The sequence below is a fragment of the Cheilinus undulatus genome, linkage group 3, assembly GCF_018320785.1.
Source record: "Cheilinus undulatus linkage group 3, ASM1832078v1, whole genome shotgun sequence".
In the NCBI taxonomy this organism is placed as follows: domain Eukaryota; kingdom Metazoa; phylum Chordata; class Actinopteri; order Labriformes; family Labridae; genus Cheilinus; species Cheilinus undulatus.
Window position 1 is genome coordinate 50037122 of NC_054867.1, and position 17815 is coordinate 50054936.

General features: G+C 40.7%; 1 protein-coding gene across 9 annotated transcripts in view; it reads right to left on the bottom strand.

The window, feature by feature from the left end:
* The window catches only part of LOC121505643 (plasma membrane calcium-transporting ATPase 1-like), a 205307-nt gene that overhangs the window by 47513 nt on the left and 139979 nt on the right, over window positions 1-17815 (bottom strand). For all 9 annotated transcript variants that reach the window (XM_041781184.1, XM_041781167.1, XM_041781175.1 and 6 more), the window contains 6 exons: window positions 11557-11739; window positions 6200-6414; window positions 5829-6071; window positions 5339-5580; window positions 5020-5257; window positions 652-831 (listed from right to left, as the gene is read on the bottom strand). In XM_041781184.1, coding sequence (XP_041637118.1) covers window positions 652-831; window positions 5020-5257; window positions 5339-5580; window positions 5829-6071; window positions 6200-6414; window positions 11557-11739 — 1301 coding nt within the window. The remainder of the gene's footprint in view (window positions 1-651; window positions 832-5019; window positions 5258-5338; window positions 5581-5828; window positions 6072-6199; window positions 6415-11556; window positions 11740-17815) is intronic.

Genomic DNA, 17815 nt, shown 5'->3' on the forward strand with positions numbered 1-17815 from the left:
TTTTAAAGTTAGTTTGAAGACATTAGAGGAAGATGCATCAGGTTGAAGATGTTTTGACTGATGACTGTCAGCTCTGTGACTCAGGATTTGGTTGCTCTGTGTTTGTGTCTGCTCTGTTTTTTGTGTCTGTGTCTGTGTCTTTATTCATTGTGCTGCTGCCTGTCTTGGCCAGGTCTGGTCTTTATGTATTAATGATGGTCTCTTGTGAGCCTCTTTGGGAAGGGCAGATTGCTTGTGCAGGACACAGTAACACTATTAAACCAAATTTAATCAAATCAATCAGTAGAGTATGAAACTTTTCAGTAGTTTAAAGATTATCCCTCTGAGCTGTACTTGCATACATCCTCTTCATCTTCTAAGATTATTTTTTTTGGGGGGGGGGGGGGGGCTTTTGCTTTTGCTGATTCAAACCTACAACCAGTAGGTCAGGGTGTTTTGCTTTATTTTTAGTGTTGTATTGTAGAAGTAATTCATGATCCGTTTTTTAAAGAGGAATATATGTGATCATAGATTTCCATTACAACCACTGATGTAGTTTCTTTTGATTGCAGCACTTAATATTCAGTAATATTGGGTAATTTCTCATATTTTATAAGAGCTTTAATGACAGTCCTGCCGTCTGTTTTAATCACCAGTGTGTACTCGTCTCACCTCTCCTTTGTCGTTCCTGATCTGCCGGTTGAACTCTTTCCCCTCCAGACACAGGAAGTCCTCCCCGGGCAGCAGGATGCCACACTTGGTTGCGATGGCGCGGGCGGTGTTGATGTTGTCTCCGGTGACCATGCGCACTGTGATGCCAGCACGCTGACACTTTGTTATCGCCTCAGGCACCTGCAGACCAGACAGAGAAAAACATTTAATTTTACTGGAAATTAATCTAGAATACTAGGGAGATGTCTAAGAAACTAACACACTGTTAGAGTGGTTAATGATGAGGGTTTTCTTTTTTGTTTTCAGCAAAAGCAAGCTGTGCTAAATCAGAGCTAGAATCACGTTAGAAGACACAGCCATGTGGGGCTACTCTCCTACCAGAGCGTCTCATTGTCAGCAACACTGCAGCGCTCTGTGAGGAGTCCATGTGGACATAAAAACGGTCAGTGTTTGCTGTTGGCTCTTCACTCTGCTCAACAGGAGGCTCAGCTGGTATTTTACAGAGAGCAACAGGAGCTCAGTGTTTGCTTACAAATACATTCACACATCAGAGCTTTGATTCATGCAGAGAGGAGTCTGACCTGAGTGAAGGAGTCAACATGCTGCACTGTCATTGTTAGAAGCACTTTCTACTACAAAGAAGGCCCAAAAACTCAGAGGTTCTTCTCATGAGAGCAAATCCCTGATCATGGTGTAATAGCTGTAACCAGTTGAGAATTTTAGGAGAAAATAAAAGGAGAAGAGTTTAAAAAAACTGTATGATTTTTAGGGGTTACATACCTGTTTGTAAGGAGTACAGTAGCTCTAAGAGTCAGAACTAAAGTCAGTAGCCAAGTCTTGATCTGTACTGGAGCCCACATAGCTAGATGAGCCATAGTTTCAGTCTTGGGGGCGTTTGCAAAGAAATGTAGAGCGAGAAAGTGTGCATAGCATGCACCACATTAGCCACTGAGCTAATCCTGCAGGTCTTAAGCCTCGTTTAATGGGCGTTTTGTTTTTAAAAGGTCAAAATACTTAGTCTAAGTTTCAAATAAGACCTTGTAAACACAGAATAATGTGTGACTTGGATTATTTTAATACCCTCCAAAAATGCTTTGGCTAACCTTCTCCACAGCGCTGTTCAAAAACAGCTTTTTGAAGACTTAACTGTAACATGAGCTGTGGCCAATTATGATGTACAGGATGCAACCATTAAATGCATATTTAAGAATTTAAATAAGCCAAAGTCAGTTAGCTTCTTGGCAAAAGCGAATAAATCTTCTGAACAACAGAAAATATATGTTCCCAATGGTTCTGTCCACATGCTCTATACTCAGAGGCCGATGGTCTTAAAGTGGGCAGTCTGGGCCTGTGGCTCCTTCCCTGCTCTCTCTCTCCTCAGTTTTCGGCTCTGTCACTGTCTGATCTGAAGAAATGCATAAAAGCCCCAACTTTAAAAATCTTTAAGAACATACACAAAAGTATACATGGACAAAAATTTTCAGCTGCCTGGCCCTGATTAGTGCATCCCAAAATGGTGGCTTGTGGGCAGGGTCCGCTCAAACATGCCAATTTTCTGGCCCGTATTGACTTTTATCATGATTTTATACAAAGAGTAATACAATTAAATAGTGACAAAGTTTGCAACTGCAACTTCTTTATGATTTAATTTCAGTTCTTTGTTTTGTGACATTAATACAGGATTAAGAATGACTTCACAGCCTCAACTACTTACTATAATGATCAAATAACGGCAATCAAAGCAACAATAACAGCTACAATAACTTTCATTTGTGAAAACTGGTGGTTGTTTAGGCCCTTGGCTCAACAGTCTTAACAAAATTTGGCACTTAAGATAAACTAATTCAGGAACCTTGTGTTATTCCCCCTCGGGTTTAGTCTTTTTTCTCTCTTTTTAATTTGTTTGTCACTTCTTTTTAGTTTATTCCTGTTTACTCTGTAACCCACTTCCATCCTCTCATAGAAGGTTTTGTATTATTTTGTTCCCATTCAATATAAAGAAAGAATGAACCCCTCCATGCCTATCAGCTAAACTTATGCACATAACAGCACAGTTTGTTTAGAAATAACCTCTGAGCTGCTGACTGTCTCCTGCTGCTCTCCGGTTATTTCCATCCTGTCTGTGATCTTTGTGCTCTGACATTAAAACAGCAGGCAGTACCCAGGCTTTCTGAGCTTCATTACAGGCTTCATTTAACACATCCCAGCATCACAACGCCGCACACCTGAACGGGACAAATTCTGCGGTTGTCTGTCATGGACTATTGAGATTTTACTCTCATATCCTTGAAACGCAAATACATTTTTATATCTATGAGGAGCCGTCAGATCGGTTCATGTTTCTGCTCCGTGATGTCTCTGTTTCTGTCGTTGGTTTCAGGAATGAGCTGATCTCCTGTGGCTCAGTTTCATTCAGAGACTGAGGAAAGCAATCAAGCAGCAACGACACAAATGATTCACATCAGGAGAAACATGCTGCAAATGCAAATTGAAAACACATGCAAAAGACAAATAAATGCAACAACAAAACAAAAGAACCTGCTGCAAAAAAAAAACCTGCATTAAAAGCAATCATGCAGTACATAAACACTTCATGGTCTGATGAGGAAAAATTAATGAAAAAAAGAAAAAAGCTACAAAAGTTTCTAAAGACTGTTAAACTCATCCTATGAGACAGAAAAGCATAAACTCCATTGTGCAGGGTCAACTCTTTCTAGAAATCACAAAAAAAACACTTTGTGCACTTGCAATACCTTTTTGCGAGCATAGACATTAGGCATAGTACATTTTCAGTGGGAGACAGATCTGGACTGCATGCAGGCCAATCTAGTCACTGTACTCTTTTCCCGTGAAGCCATGCTGTTGTAACCCACGCAGAATGTGTCTTGGCATTATCTTGCTGAGATAAGCTGAGATGTCACTAAAAAGACGACCTCTGAAAGGAGGCACATGTTGCTCCAAAACCTGTCTATACCTCAGTATTAATGGTGCACAGATGTGACCTCAACTTTGCATTGATAACAGTCTGGATGATCATTTTCCTCTTCAGACCTGACAGTCTTTTTTCCAAATACAATTTTAAATGTGAACTCGTCAGACCACAGGACACTTTCCCACATTCAGTCCATCTCAGATAAGCTCAGGCCTAGAGAAGCGGGCAGAGTTTCTGGATGTTGATGGTATATGACTTAGACTTTGCATGGTAGAGAAGAAGCAGTGACACACTTTGTCAAATTACAATGGTTTTCTGAAGTGTTAAAGAGCCCATGTTGCAATATCGTCACACAATTATGCCAGTGTTTAATTCAGTGCTGCCTGAGGGGTCAAAGGTCACGAACATTCAAAGTTGATTTCTGCCTTGCTCCTTATGTGCAGGTATTTCTCCAAATTCTCTGTATCTTTCCATGATATTATGGACTGCAGATGATCAGGTCAGGTATCAGATAATATGCCGGTTCAGCTCATCGCCACGCCAACCTTGGTCCTGTACTGCTCTGGCCTCCTTGTGGTTATCGTCCAGGTCTGCGCCAGGCCCATGCCCATTCTCTCCAGTTATCCTCCCAGCCGTATAGTTGCCCCTGGCGTCTGGGGGTTGCGGGTCTCCCAGTATGCGGTGAGCTGGATCAAGCCAGGGAAAGCGCCGCTGTTGTTCCCATATCAAGCTACCGTCCTTGCTCTCTTGAGCATGTAAGCATTAGACACACGGTCTTGCCAACGATACCCAAAGAGAAGCTGTCACAAAGAAGTCGAGCTGGTGCCTCTGGCCATCAGTCAAGATCTAGGCTTCATAAGAGTGTATGGTAAAACTAGAAGGACCAAGGACTGAAAGACTCTGACTCTGGTGTGCATAGCATGCTCACATACATTGGCAAAATCTCTAAATTCCTTGCAAATGCACTATTAGGAGCTTTCTTCAGAAAGTGTTGAACCATGTGCCAATACTGTCTGTCAAAAAGTGGAGAACCTAGCACCATTGTTGACTGTGACCAACTGGGCCTCTCAGGAGTGTTCCTTTTACATCTAATTATGGTACTATGAGCTATTACCAATTATTTCTAACATGTGGAATGTGACCGGTGTTACTGAGCAAACCATGACTATCCCTATCGTTTTCTGCCCCTGTCCCAACTTTCATGGAACATGTTGCAAGCATCATATTTAGAATGTAGTGAAGTTGAATGTAGGTTAGAAAGGATTTTCAAATCCCAATGTTCTGTTTTTATTTACATTTTACACAGTGTCCCAACTTTTTGGAATTTTACTTTAAAAATAGGCAAAATTAAATATATAAAAGTATAAAACAAGCTGTTTAAAGACTGTTGCATGACCCCCTATTTATCAGTGTATTCACGTTAATGTTCTCTGTACCTCGGGTCTGACGGGGTCTTCGATGCCAACCACGACAATGCAGGTCAGCTCGTTCAGGATGTCGTTCTCATTGTCCCAGTCAGGCTCTCCGGCCTCAGCAGGAAAATCCCTGTATGCCACACAGATGGTCCTAAGCCCGTCACAAGCCATTGGCTCGATCACCTTACGCACCATCTCGTCACGGTCCTTTGGCTTAAAAACTCGGGGCTGACCCTGGGCGTCCAGAATACGAGAGCATCTGAAAAAAACAAGGAGAGGGATTGTCAGTCAGAGTAAATGATGTTACCTACTCTTATCGGATTATTTTCACTTTTCTTACTTCCGCAGGACGATCTCTGATGCTCCTTTGCTGTACATCCTGAAGCCTCCGTCAGGGTTCTTCAGCACCGTGCTCATGGACTTACGAGAGGAGTTAAAGGTGTAAACTTTGTAGAGTTTCTCTTCAGGGACCTCATCTCTGACTGGTTGGTAGTCCCTCTTTAGGTCCAGCACCAGGCCGAGAAGAGCACATTCTGTCTTGTTGCCAACATGGCGGGGAAGGCCACCTTCTTTCTCTGGAGGCTGAGAGGGGACAAAAAGGTTCAGCTTCAGGGAGCATCAATTCAGCTTCTACATAAACAGTGGGTCAGCTGTGTTTGACTGTGAAGCCTGTGGAAATTTAGCTTGAACAGTCACAATAATTGCTTAATATCAAAGTTGATTCCTTCGACTGTTTTAAGGGGGTGTTTTAAGACTTGGCTTTCAATGAGGAGGTGTTCTTTCAGGTTTCATGTTTCTATTTAATGTAGTAGTATAAGTGAAGGTCTCACCAGGATCTTGGTGGTGTAGGCAGAGTTGATGGAGATGCTGTTGACCAATGTTTCCAGGGTCTCTGGTTTGATGACGTCAGGTTCAGGTACAGTTTTATGGTGCGTGTCCCCAACATACACCTGAACCACTGTCATCCTGTTCATTGTCAGCGTTCCAGTTTTGTCCGAGCAGATGGCCGTGGCGTTGCCCATGGTCTCACAGGCGTCCAGGTGACGCACCAGGTTGTTATCCTTCATCATTTTCTAAAACATGAAATGAAAGGTGAAAGGCTAACAGGTTAGAGGCTAAACCTTCGTAATCTCACTTTAAAGGTAATGGAACATTTGAGAAATCACATCTTCAGTTTTGAATCAAATCCCGCCCTGTTCACCTTCACAGAGTAGGCCAGAGAGATGGTGACGGCCAGCGGCAGACCCTCAGGAACAGCGACCACGAGCACGGTGACACCGATGATGAAGAACTTGACGAAGTACTGGATGTAGATGGGTGTGCACTCGGCCACCCAGGAGCGACCCTGAACTCCAAACGTGTCGATGACGAAATAGAGGATGAGGATGATGACGGTCACAGCAGACATGATAAGACCTAAAAAATGGCAAAATACTCAACCTGTTTAAGTCAAACTGGTCTAATGTCCACACACTTCAGGTTTTTTCTTAAGCATGGGTGAAAATATCAATACAGGGGCGTGCAGATGGCCTCGCAAGCTACATCGCTACCCATGTACCTGGGCAGCCCGGATTCGAATCCGGCCCTCACATATGAGCCTTCAGGACAGGCAGCCTCTGAAATCTTACTGGATTGCTTATGGACAAAACCTTCTTAAAACAGGGGTCTTAGAGGGAAAGACAAGATGTAAAATATAAAGAAGTGACAGTCTGGCACTGTGATCACACTTTTCACCTGTTTTAATGTTGAGTCCTGTACATCCGTATTAATACCAGCGCACTCTATGGGAGAATTTTGCCCAACTATTTATTTTAGTATCCCAAAATATAATATTATCACCCTATCCTATGGCTCAAAACAACATTTCAAGGAAAATTCATGAAATCTGTGCCTTTCTTGAACATACAGGTGCACCTCAATAAATTTGAATATCATCAAAAAGTTGATTTATTTCAGTAATTCAATTTAAAAAGTGAAACCCAGTTATTATTTTGATTCATTGAACAAAGACTGATTTATTTCAAGTGTTTATTTCTTGAAATGTTGATGACTATGGCTTACAAATAATGTAAGCCCAAAATTCAGAATCTCAGAAAAACAGAGTATTACTTTTTACTGTTCTTAACACAGAAATATTGTACTACTGAAAAGCATGAACATGTACAACACTTAATACTTGGTCAGGGCTCCTGTTGCATAAATTTCTGCTGCAATGCAGCGTGACATGGAGGCGATCAGTCTGTGGCACTGCTGAGGTTACGGAAGCCCAGGTTGCTCTGATACTGGCCTTCTGCTCTTCCATGTTCTTGGGTCTGATGTCTCTCTTCTTCTTCACAGTACCCAAAAGATTCTCTATGGGGTTTAGGTCAGACCAATCCAGCACAGGGATATCATGGTCCATGAACCAGGTGTTGGCACTATTGGCAGTGTGGGCAGGTGCCAAGTCCTGCTAGAGAATGAAATCAGCATTTCCATAAAGCTGGTCTGTAGAGAGAAGCATGAAATGCTCTAATACTTCCTGGTAGACAGTCGCACTGACCTTTGACCTGATAAAACACAGTGGACCAACACCAGCTGATGATATGGCTCCCCAAACCATCACTGACTGTGGAAACTTTAAGCAAGAAACTTGGATTCTGTGCCTATCTTTTCTTCCCCCAGACTCTGGGACCTTGGTTTACAAATGAAATGTAAAATTTATTTTAATCTGAAAAGAAGACTTGGGACCATTGAGAAAAAGTCTAATCCTTTATGTCCACAGCCCAGGTAAGACGCCTCTGTTGACACCAGGAATGGGACAAATGTAGTCCATGTTCTGGATTTGTCTGTGTGTGGTGGCTCTTGAAGCACAGACTCCACTCCTTGTGAACCTCCCCCAAATTGTTGAATGGGCTTTGTTTTTTAATCCTCTGAAGGCTGTGGTTGTCCTGTTGCTTGTGAACCTTTCTTCATGCCATTCAATTCTCCATCAATGTGCTTTGATACAGCACTCTGTGAATAACCAGCTTCTTTAGCAAGAACCTTTTGTGGCTCACCCCCCTTGTGCAGGGTGTCAATGATCGTCTTCTGGACATCTGTCCGGTCAGCAGTCTTCCCCATGATTGTGAAGGCTACTGACCCAGACTGAGAGACTATTTAAAGGCTCAGGAAACCTTTGCAGATGTCATGAGTTAATTAGCTGATTAGGGTGTGACACCATGAGTCTCAAATATTGAATATTTTCACAACATTCTAATTTTCTGAGATTCTAAACTTTGGGGTTTCGTTAGCTGTAAGCCATAATCATAAACACTTGAAATAAATCCGTCTGTGTGTAATGAATCTATATAATAAATGAGTTCCACTTTTTGAATTGAATTACCTAAATAAATGAATTTTTGATGATATTCTAACTTATTGAGATGCACCTGTTTGTTACTTTTAAAACAACTCGCATTGCAATCAGGACCTCTTTAATGTTTTCTAAGACTGGCCTCATGATCTATCGTTTTCAAAAAAATTAGGGAGACTGCAGATATTTAGTTTCAGAGAGAAGCGTGAGCAGAAGCCTTCTTGTGTCCAAGCAGTCTGTTACACATCTGTGTCATTAAAATGTCTCAGTTCAGATAACATATGCAAAAAGTTTACAGACTTTCAGGCCCAAAGATGCATTTTTATCATAATGATAGCCACTTAAATGAGGGCTAAATGCAACCTTTGAAAATACAAGAGATAATAAAACTGAATCAAAGAGGAATTTCAGTTCAATCACAGCTGAAAAGGTGTGCAGTTTGATGTCAAACACAAAGGCCTCATCCTGAACTCTAATGAAATATGGAAAAAGGAGAACCAGCTGAGTGCAGGTAAAAAGGTGAAACCCACAGCTGGTATTTTCTGCTTCATTTCTCCCCTCATAAGTGTTTTGGCCCAAATTCTATTGACTGCACTTCTGACTGAGTTTATTACTGAAGCAGGTCTGTCCTGAAAGCCCCTCAGTGTATTAAGGTCAATTGAAATGACACAGAAAATACCTCCAGTTCCGGGATGAACCAATAAAACATCTATCCAATAAAAGTGAGTGCAGTCTGACCCTCAAATCCACCTTCAAACATCTACAAACTGTTTACTTTACAGCAGACGACAGGATTGGATGACAATAAAGGTAAGGCAGGCTTTAAATCTACAGAGCAGACAATGTTGGCAGTTACTGATACTTAGAAGTCAAATCTGCTCTTAAACTATCCGGCTGAAGTGTCACCTAAGGACGGGGAATGAGCCGAGGCTGTAAATGTGGTTCTCTTTTCTTCCTTAGAGGACGGTCGGACCAAATCACTGAGGAGAAAAAGGTCAGTCATCTATAATAGAGGCTAATGAAGCTGTGACTTTGCAAAAGTCCTTCATGCAAACATGCTGTCATGTTGACGTTAGCGTGTTTAGAGGGGAGACAGTTAACTGAGAGTTTCTCGTTTCTGTGTCACCTTGGTTTTACAGACATTTAGGACAGGGCTGACAGTTCACAGACTAATCACCAAAATGGAGATGTGAACGTGAGCACAGATTAGGACGGAGTCTTTCACCCTGTAGTCACAGAAAACAGCTGCTTTTATAATCGTCCTCATTACCTATTTTATTCATTTCAATGCAATTTGATCGCTTGATAAATTTGTATTATGTCTTTCTATTGCACTCCTTCCTAAATCATGTTTACCTGCACAGAAAAATAACCTGCATCAGCTGTTAAACACTTCAGCACACCTGCTTAGGATTTTTTAATATCTGAATAAATAACTTGACCTCTCCTTCATACTTAGACACATTCTTCAAGCAAATTATCTTTAATATTATCAAAAGCTAATGTTTTGATGAATACATCAGTAGAGAAAGATTTTCTCCAAACTACTCTGTTGTGATCTGGCAAAGCAGAATCTCTTTTCTTTGCTTGAGATGAGCAATTAACAGTTTTAGATGGAAAAATGAGAAAAAAACACTTTGGTTTCGAGAGGTACCAAAAGATCCAGTTTTTAAGACGCACTTTATAATAGCTATCTTTTCTTTTAATAATTGGCTTGGTCCTCTTTGCTGGTAGGGCTAATACACCACAGTAGATTCAGAGACCACTGCTGTCATGGCTGAACGTGCAGCCTCCTCCTTTCATGTTTACTGCAAGCTGCTGCTACACGCCCCAAACGTGACAGGATACAAAGCAACAAATGAGACTAGTGAAAATTGTGACACTTTATCATCTTTTCCTCCTTATAAGGCCAAAAGCCGGTATGTGAAGAAACTGGGGTGAACTAGTGAGTAAGTAAGTAAGTAGGTTGGGCTTGGAGAAACATGAGTGAAGGCCATCAGGGGACACGGTTCTTCTCTTAGCACCTATGCGTTCTCATACATGTATGTACAGAATCTGTGAAAATGAATTTTCCAGAAGGGACAATAAACTGACTAACTAAGAAAGTGGTCAGTCAGAAACTCTAGATACTTTGCTGAGGTCATTTTCACACCCTCAGGGACCCTAAAGGGGCCCACCACCTCTCTCCCCATGATGATGGCCAAAAACATGACTCCACCACCTCCTTGCTGACGTTGCAGCCTTGTTGGGACATGATGGCCATCCACCAACCATCCCCTACTCCTCCATCTAGTCCATCCAGGGTTGCACAGCACTCATCAGTAGACAAGACTGAAAATGAGTCTTCATGTGTTTCTGGGCCCACTGCAACCATTTCTGCTTGTGAGCATTGGTTAGGGGTGGCCGAATAGTAGGTTTATGCATGACTGCAAGCCTCTGGAGGATCCTACACCTTGAGGTTGGTGGGACTCCAGACGCACGAGCACCTTCAAATACCTGTTTGCTGCTTTGTAATGGCATTTTAGCAGCTGCTCTCTTAATCCAATGAATTTGTCTGGCAGAAACCTTCCTCATTATGCCTTTGTCTGCATGAACCCATCTGGGCTCTGAATCAGCCACAAATTTCGTCACAGTACGATGATCATGCTTAAGTTTTCCTGAAATATCTAATGTTTTCATACCTTTCCAAGGCATTGCGCTATTTAATGCTTTTCAACAGCAGAGAGAGATCATTTTTCTTTCCTATATTGCTTGAAACCTGTGGCCTGCATAATAGTGTGGAACTTCCTTCTTTGGTAGTTTTCCTTTAATTAGGCTCACCTGGCAAACTAATCATCACAGGTGTCTGAGATTGATTTCAGTGATCCACAGAGTCCTGAGACACAATATCATCCATGAGTTTAACTAAAAATGAAAAACTGAATGCTTATGACAATAAAACCAATTTGCATAATAATATGGAATGCGGTGTATAGCAGAGTTTGATTTCACTTTATTAGTTGGGTTTAGTTTATTTAAGCTCCCTAAAATCTAAAGAGGAAAAAAATACTTAAAGAAAATATGAAAGCTTCAGATTGAGTAGACTTTGTTCATCCATGAATAGTTTTTCAGAGCCAGTTATGTGTATGTAGGAGCGCTACAAGACTGTAACATTGCTCATTATATGACTGAATTCTCAAACTGATAGAAGAGTGTTTATTTTGTGTTTACAAGTGTTTGTTCCTTACCAGCCTTCCCGATCTGCACAGCCAGTCTGGTCAGTTTCCCCTGCAGCACCGACTTCTCCTTCTTGGTCACGTTGACCTTCTTCACTTGCTTCACCTCCTCTTTCTCCTCCTTCTCCTCTGACTCGGCGGCCTCCTCGCTCTTCAGTGGCTGGATCTCCAGGGCGATGCCGTCCTGGGTTTTGGCTGGGAGGTGAAGGAGGAGGAAGAGAAAGGAGGGTGCAGAGTAAAGGATGGGATGGAAGATATTTTCAAGAAATGAGAGGAAAGAGAGGAAGGTTTTTGGTCAGGATCGGGGGGCAGAGGAGGAGGGGAGGCAGGTTTGCAGGTTGACAAAAGGTAAATGAATAAAATCAATAAATCATAACACATAAAAACAAAGAAAAGAGAAGAGGGAGGCAGGGTTCATGGAGGTTTAGGGGATGAAGGGTAGAGAAGCAGAGAAATTGTTACAGATTTCTGCAGGGAGAGCAGAAAACGACTGGACGTTTTAAGTCAGAGATCATAAAATAGACGTCTGATATTTATCTTTAACATGGTGACCCTTTAATGCAGAAAGCAGCGTTGTATCATTTTATGATCACACAATGTTCATGAAAAGGTCCAGGTAGCTTTCAGAGAGACGAGCTGGGAGCAGCAGAAGAGCAGCAGACAGAACAGAGAAGAGCAGAAACACCAGAGAGGACTGAACCCTCTCAGATACACACTCACTCACACTGGTACACACACAAATACACACATACAGCGTTTATTACACATCAGAGCTCAGAGTTTGTAGCTCTGAAGCCTGACATGGCGTCTCTGCTTCTCGTTTGCATAAACAAACTGTGTATTTGCATTTCACTTCATGAGCCTGTTTGGACTGTAACACTGATGGTGGAGCTGTTTGATGTGTCGGAGCTTACACTGAATCCAGCTTCCATGCCTGTTTGTCCTATTTTCCATACCAAAGAAATGTGAGCAGGTGATGAACGGAGACAAAGCTAATCTGACACACTGACGTTTTATGCCGTTTGTCCTCATGAACCTCCGAGCAGACAACATCGACCGGCATACTGATGATTTGATCGGATGTGGAATCATTGGTAGGGTTTAACATTTAACACTGGAAATGTTCTGATTAGGTCGTTAATACTCAAACATTCTCCATCTGCTAGCTGGATATTAAACCCTGTTAAAGAGTCGCTGCTGATGACGATGCCAACATCACTTCTGAACCAACAATACCAACAGATCATGGACATAAAGCAGCGTGAGAGTCCTGGATGACAAAACAAGAAGTGTCTGGTGTCGTCTTAACAGCTACAGCAAAGATATTTTCAAATCAAACCTGAAAGTTTGAGTGTTATTTAGAGAGTAGCTTAACCCCAGTGTTTCAGCAAAGGTGCATCTACCATGAAGTTTAAAAACATGCCTTTATACTTTCATGGACAGGATTGGGATGGGGGAGTGCCACGCCTGCCATAACGTAAAAGCCAGTGCTGCTTTTGCAGTTCTGATTATAAGCTATAGAGCCTTAATCATCCAATTTTGTTGAATACATACAATAACAATAAAGGCTTCTATCTATCCATGAGATGGGATGAAATAATGGTATCTGGTCCTATAAAAACCACAAGTTTCTTGTGGATCTGGCTGTTCCTGGTGTCTTACAGCTGCTGGCTGTTGTTTGTACTTAATGGTCATTTTTTTACTACCAAATGTAGGAATCAGTTTAGAAACCAGAGCTGCCATAGAAGTGGGTGCTGGCACCAAATATCACACCTACCACTAGATAAGCTAGCATTAAAATTCAATTGGAGCATCCAGCAGTCAGCCTATAGAGGGCAGTAACTGTACATGTTTCTAACACATTAGGCAGCAGAGAGGTTAACCTAAATGCAGAGCTTTGGTTTCACTTTTTGATTCATGTCCTCACCAATGAGTCTCCTCCAGAGAGTGGCTGCGATTAACCTTGCAAAGCAGATGGATTCGCCCATTTCCATGTTTCTCACTGGCGAATCTATCTTGCAAAGCTCCCATCTGAACAGTTTGAGCCTGGTCAGAAAGCGACAGGACCAATCAGCAACAAGGGGCAGTACGAGTTGTGACGTAAGCAAGCAGCGACAAGAGGCTGGTGCAATTATGGCGGAAGAGATTAGCGTGAATGCTGCTATAGCGTCAGTTCTATCAGAACTAATCGACATTTCTTTGTTAAAAGAAGAACAAAGAACTGCAGTGAGCTGTTTTCTTTTCAAAAATGACAAAAGTCTGCAGTCACCATGGTTCATGTTATGCAGTTCTCCACGGAGTTTACTTCCTGGTAGCAGCTACGTCACATGTTTTGTTGCTCTGATTGGCCCGTAAAGATGTGACAGAACGTTCATCCAATCACCCTCCGAGTTTTTTCAAAGGCTCTGCCCTTTCCCAAACACTGGCTATGGAAAGTTTTCCAGATGGATGTGTGACACAAATCCATCTAGCGGGTCAGGTTAGGCCGGAGACCACTGTGTTCCAGTTCATCTCAGAAACACAGAAATTCTTAGATATGTCATTACAAAACTCAGGCAAACTTTGGTACCCCAAAGGAATGCATTCAACTCGGGTGTTATGCCATCCCCAGCTCTGATATCCAACCTCTGAGGTAAATGGAACGCAGCATTTGCTTTAGGGATGGAGGGAACTAGGATTAGAACCAACACTCCTTTGCATTGAAAAGAGTTGGTTGAGGAGGTTTGGGCATCTGATACTGATACGGATGCCTTCTAGGAACGCCTAACTGGGAGGATACGCTGTGTTGGGCCCAGAATGCACTGGAGGAATTATGTTTCCCATCTGGCCTGAGGATATTTTTGAATCCCCCAGAAGGAGTTGGGAAATGTCACTTTGAAGAGGGATGTCTGGGTTGATTTGCTTAGCCAGCTGCTGATCTGGACCAGGATAAGTCATAGAAAACTTATGGACAGAATAAGTCAAATCTAAATATGAAATTTAGACCCTACTTGATTAACAATACTGCTAGATATGTGCAGGTTGTAACATGACAAAAAGGAAGCTCTGGGGGGTTTAGCTGCTCTTTAAATAAAATAAAAATTCTGCAGGAAAAGTTACCATAGCAGAACACTATTCTGCCTTTGTCTTTTAATTTCCTTCATCAGATTTTTAAGAACTTTTAACTTTTTAGACTATAAGCTGAGGAAAATTTTATGAGAAGCAACCAAAGAAAAATAATCAGAAGGATTATTAATCTAGTAATAAGATGGGAGGTAAATGTGGACATATCTAGCCCATTTGTGACTTTTCTTCAGCAAGTTAGAATTTTAACACACTTAGAAAAATGAGCTGACTGGACCTCATGCAAGAACCACTTCTGCAAACAAAACATTAACTTTAGAGAAGTTCAAAGGATGAATCCTGCTGTTGGATTCATGCACAGAGAGATGGCAAGCATTTTGAAGAGTCTAATCGTGCCATTGAGCAAAGATTGCATGTTTAGTGTTAACTTGGTGTCAAGTTTGGGAGGAAACTCCTTAGAATAGAGGTGTCCAAACTTTTTCATTGGGGGCCACATACAGAAATATATAAGGATGGCAGGGCCAATTTCATCCGCGTCACTTTGACGTTAAAGTTTGTAAAACCAATCTAATGTTGACTAAGATATACTCAGTGATGTGGTTTGGTTGATGGTTGACAAGGCAAATAGCCAATCATTTTAAGGATTTTGGAGAGGACAGTTAAATTTCAGGGGGCCCTGGTCGGCTCTGGCTACCACTGGCTCCGCCCCAGAACATCATTGGTGCTGCTATTTGCTGCTGTAATCCATAAGGGCGTTATAAATCAAGATATCTTTATTATTTTTGTTGCCAATATGCCTACGATTTATAGCGTTGTCTCAATTTGTTCCTGAAAAAAAAAACAGCATAAAAACTTTTCAAAATGTTTGTTTACAGTATTAGCATGTTAGCACTTCCTTGTGCTGAAACTAAGAGCAGAAATATAGTCAAGCACAAGCCTCATGCTCTGTTGAGATCCATATTTCATTTAATTTAAAGAATTTTTGGCAGATCGATCAAAAATGGGCTGCAGGCCACATTTGGCCCCCGGACCATAGCTTGGACACCTCTGCCAAAGAAGCAGCCAAAAGATAAAATAAGCAGAAAAGAGTTTATTTTTAATGATGTGGGAGTGAAATTGGAACCCTATTCAGTCTTTTTATGCCTTTTCTGCACCTTTTTTTTCTGCAAAATGTTGAAACTGCACTTTATTTACACAAATTGGCTGACTGGACTTCATGCAGGAAGTGTTTCTACAAACAAAATGTTTACCTAAGAGGAGTTTAAAGGATTTATCCTGCTGCCGGATTCATGCAAGGAGATGAGACAGTTGTGGAAGAAGCTTATTGTGCTGTGCTGCACAAACTGCATATGCAGAGTTTGAACAGAAGCCTGTGAGGCTTAAAGGCTCACAGACACTGCTGTGCTTTAAGGTATTAAGGTGTGTGGGATGTTTTCTCATTGTAAATGTATTTACTATGTTTTTATTTCACTGTTCATGTTTTAAGAGTTACATACAAATGCTGAACCTAAGGATGTTCTGTGCTCTGACAGTGTCTTAGACTGTTCCTTTCTTTTGTGTCTCCTCTAAAAGCTCTCATGTCTGTATGGAAAGCTGTCTGTAAAGCTGGTGGTTATAAGATGCTACACAAGAAGATTTCCTTTGTGTTGCCATGTCTGAACTGAAGTTATATGATTTACATTGAGGTGAACGTTCAAAGGTGTGCTCACTGAAAACTGTCACACTAGAAGATTTAGCATCTATTTAGTCAGTATGTCTACAACACATAATAAAAAATGTATTTTAATGTGGCAGTCTGACTGGACTTTTAAGAGAAGTGAACATGTGTGACTTAAATCATATTATGTTGAATTTCTCAGGTTGGACCAACACACTCAGATCAAGTGGTTGGGAGTAAATCTTCTTATGATAGAGAAAATACTTTTTGATTCTTACATTTATGTGTTTTTACTATCATAGCAGAGCACCAGTATCTTCTCAGGATTCTTCTCAAATTCATTCATAAGAAAGTTTCGAAGAGAGGTCTATATCAGATTCATGACAATATTTACCTGCTAAATTTCACATGTTCATAGTTCAGTGAATGCTATGTGCTCTAAAGCTGAAAGCTCATGCATGTTTTCCCTAATCAGGATATAAACACACCCCTTTATGCCCATATACGGGCATGAGACTGCAGGGCTCAGTGGAAGCACAGAAGGAACATTGGAGTTGGAAAAAGTACAGGACATGAGTAATGTCAAAATTACTAGACTAAAAAATATTAATTACTTCACTAGTCTTAAAGCTGATAACATGCTGCTCCGAATGAAAGCAAAAAAGGAAAATCTAGTAGTGGAGGATATTAAATACATGCTACAAACATAAATCAGATGACCCATTCAGATGGCGCTGTCATCAGATATGACATGCATCCTGTTGTGTTAAGAAAAAGATTCATCAGTACGAGTTAAAAATAGCAAAATAAACCGATGCTGTAAAATGATGGCAGACCTTAAACACTTAAATCCCTCTGCGTGAAGGTAGATTTTTAATGTTAAATAAAAAAATTATTACCAAGTTGCAAAGTTTATACCCATAATTTTAAATTTTGAAGTCAAAATCAGACATTGCATGGCTAAATTGAAATTTGAAAAAGTTTAAGGCATTTGTGCAAATATAAAGTGCTAAACTAACATAAATGCAGCAAAGTATATTACAATTACAAATTTTCATGCCTTTCTTAATTTAGCACATTTGAGAATTGATAAGGGAAAAATCTGTCGTATTATTCTCTCATATCAGCAGAAAATTTAGGTTTTGCTCCTAGCTATAAAATAATCTGTATAATGACTTTAAACTTCAAAACCTGTTGATCCTGAATGTTCTCAAATCCTTGGTGAAAGGTCTTCAATACAACTTCCTGTATGCAACTTTTTTTACTGATGATTTTTTTTTATTGCTTTTGTTCACAATTATCATATACTATAAGTTTGAGTGTTTTTGAATCAGTTTTTCTGCCATTCTTGTTAAAGTGTCTGTTAAAAAAAAACCAAGAGACCTCTGATCTCAATGAGACTAGACTGGCTAAAAAAAAATAAAATTAAATAAATAAATAAAATAAGATAAAATAAAATTAACAAAAAGGGATGAAATAGAATAACTCATAACAAAACAGAAACATTAAAAATAAATCAAAATAAAAGACAAGTAAATGAAATAAAATAAA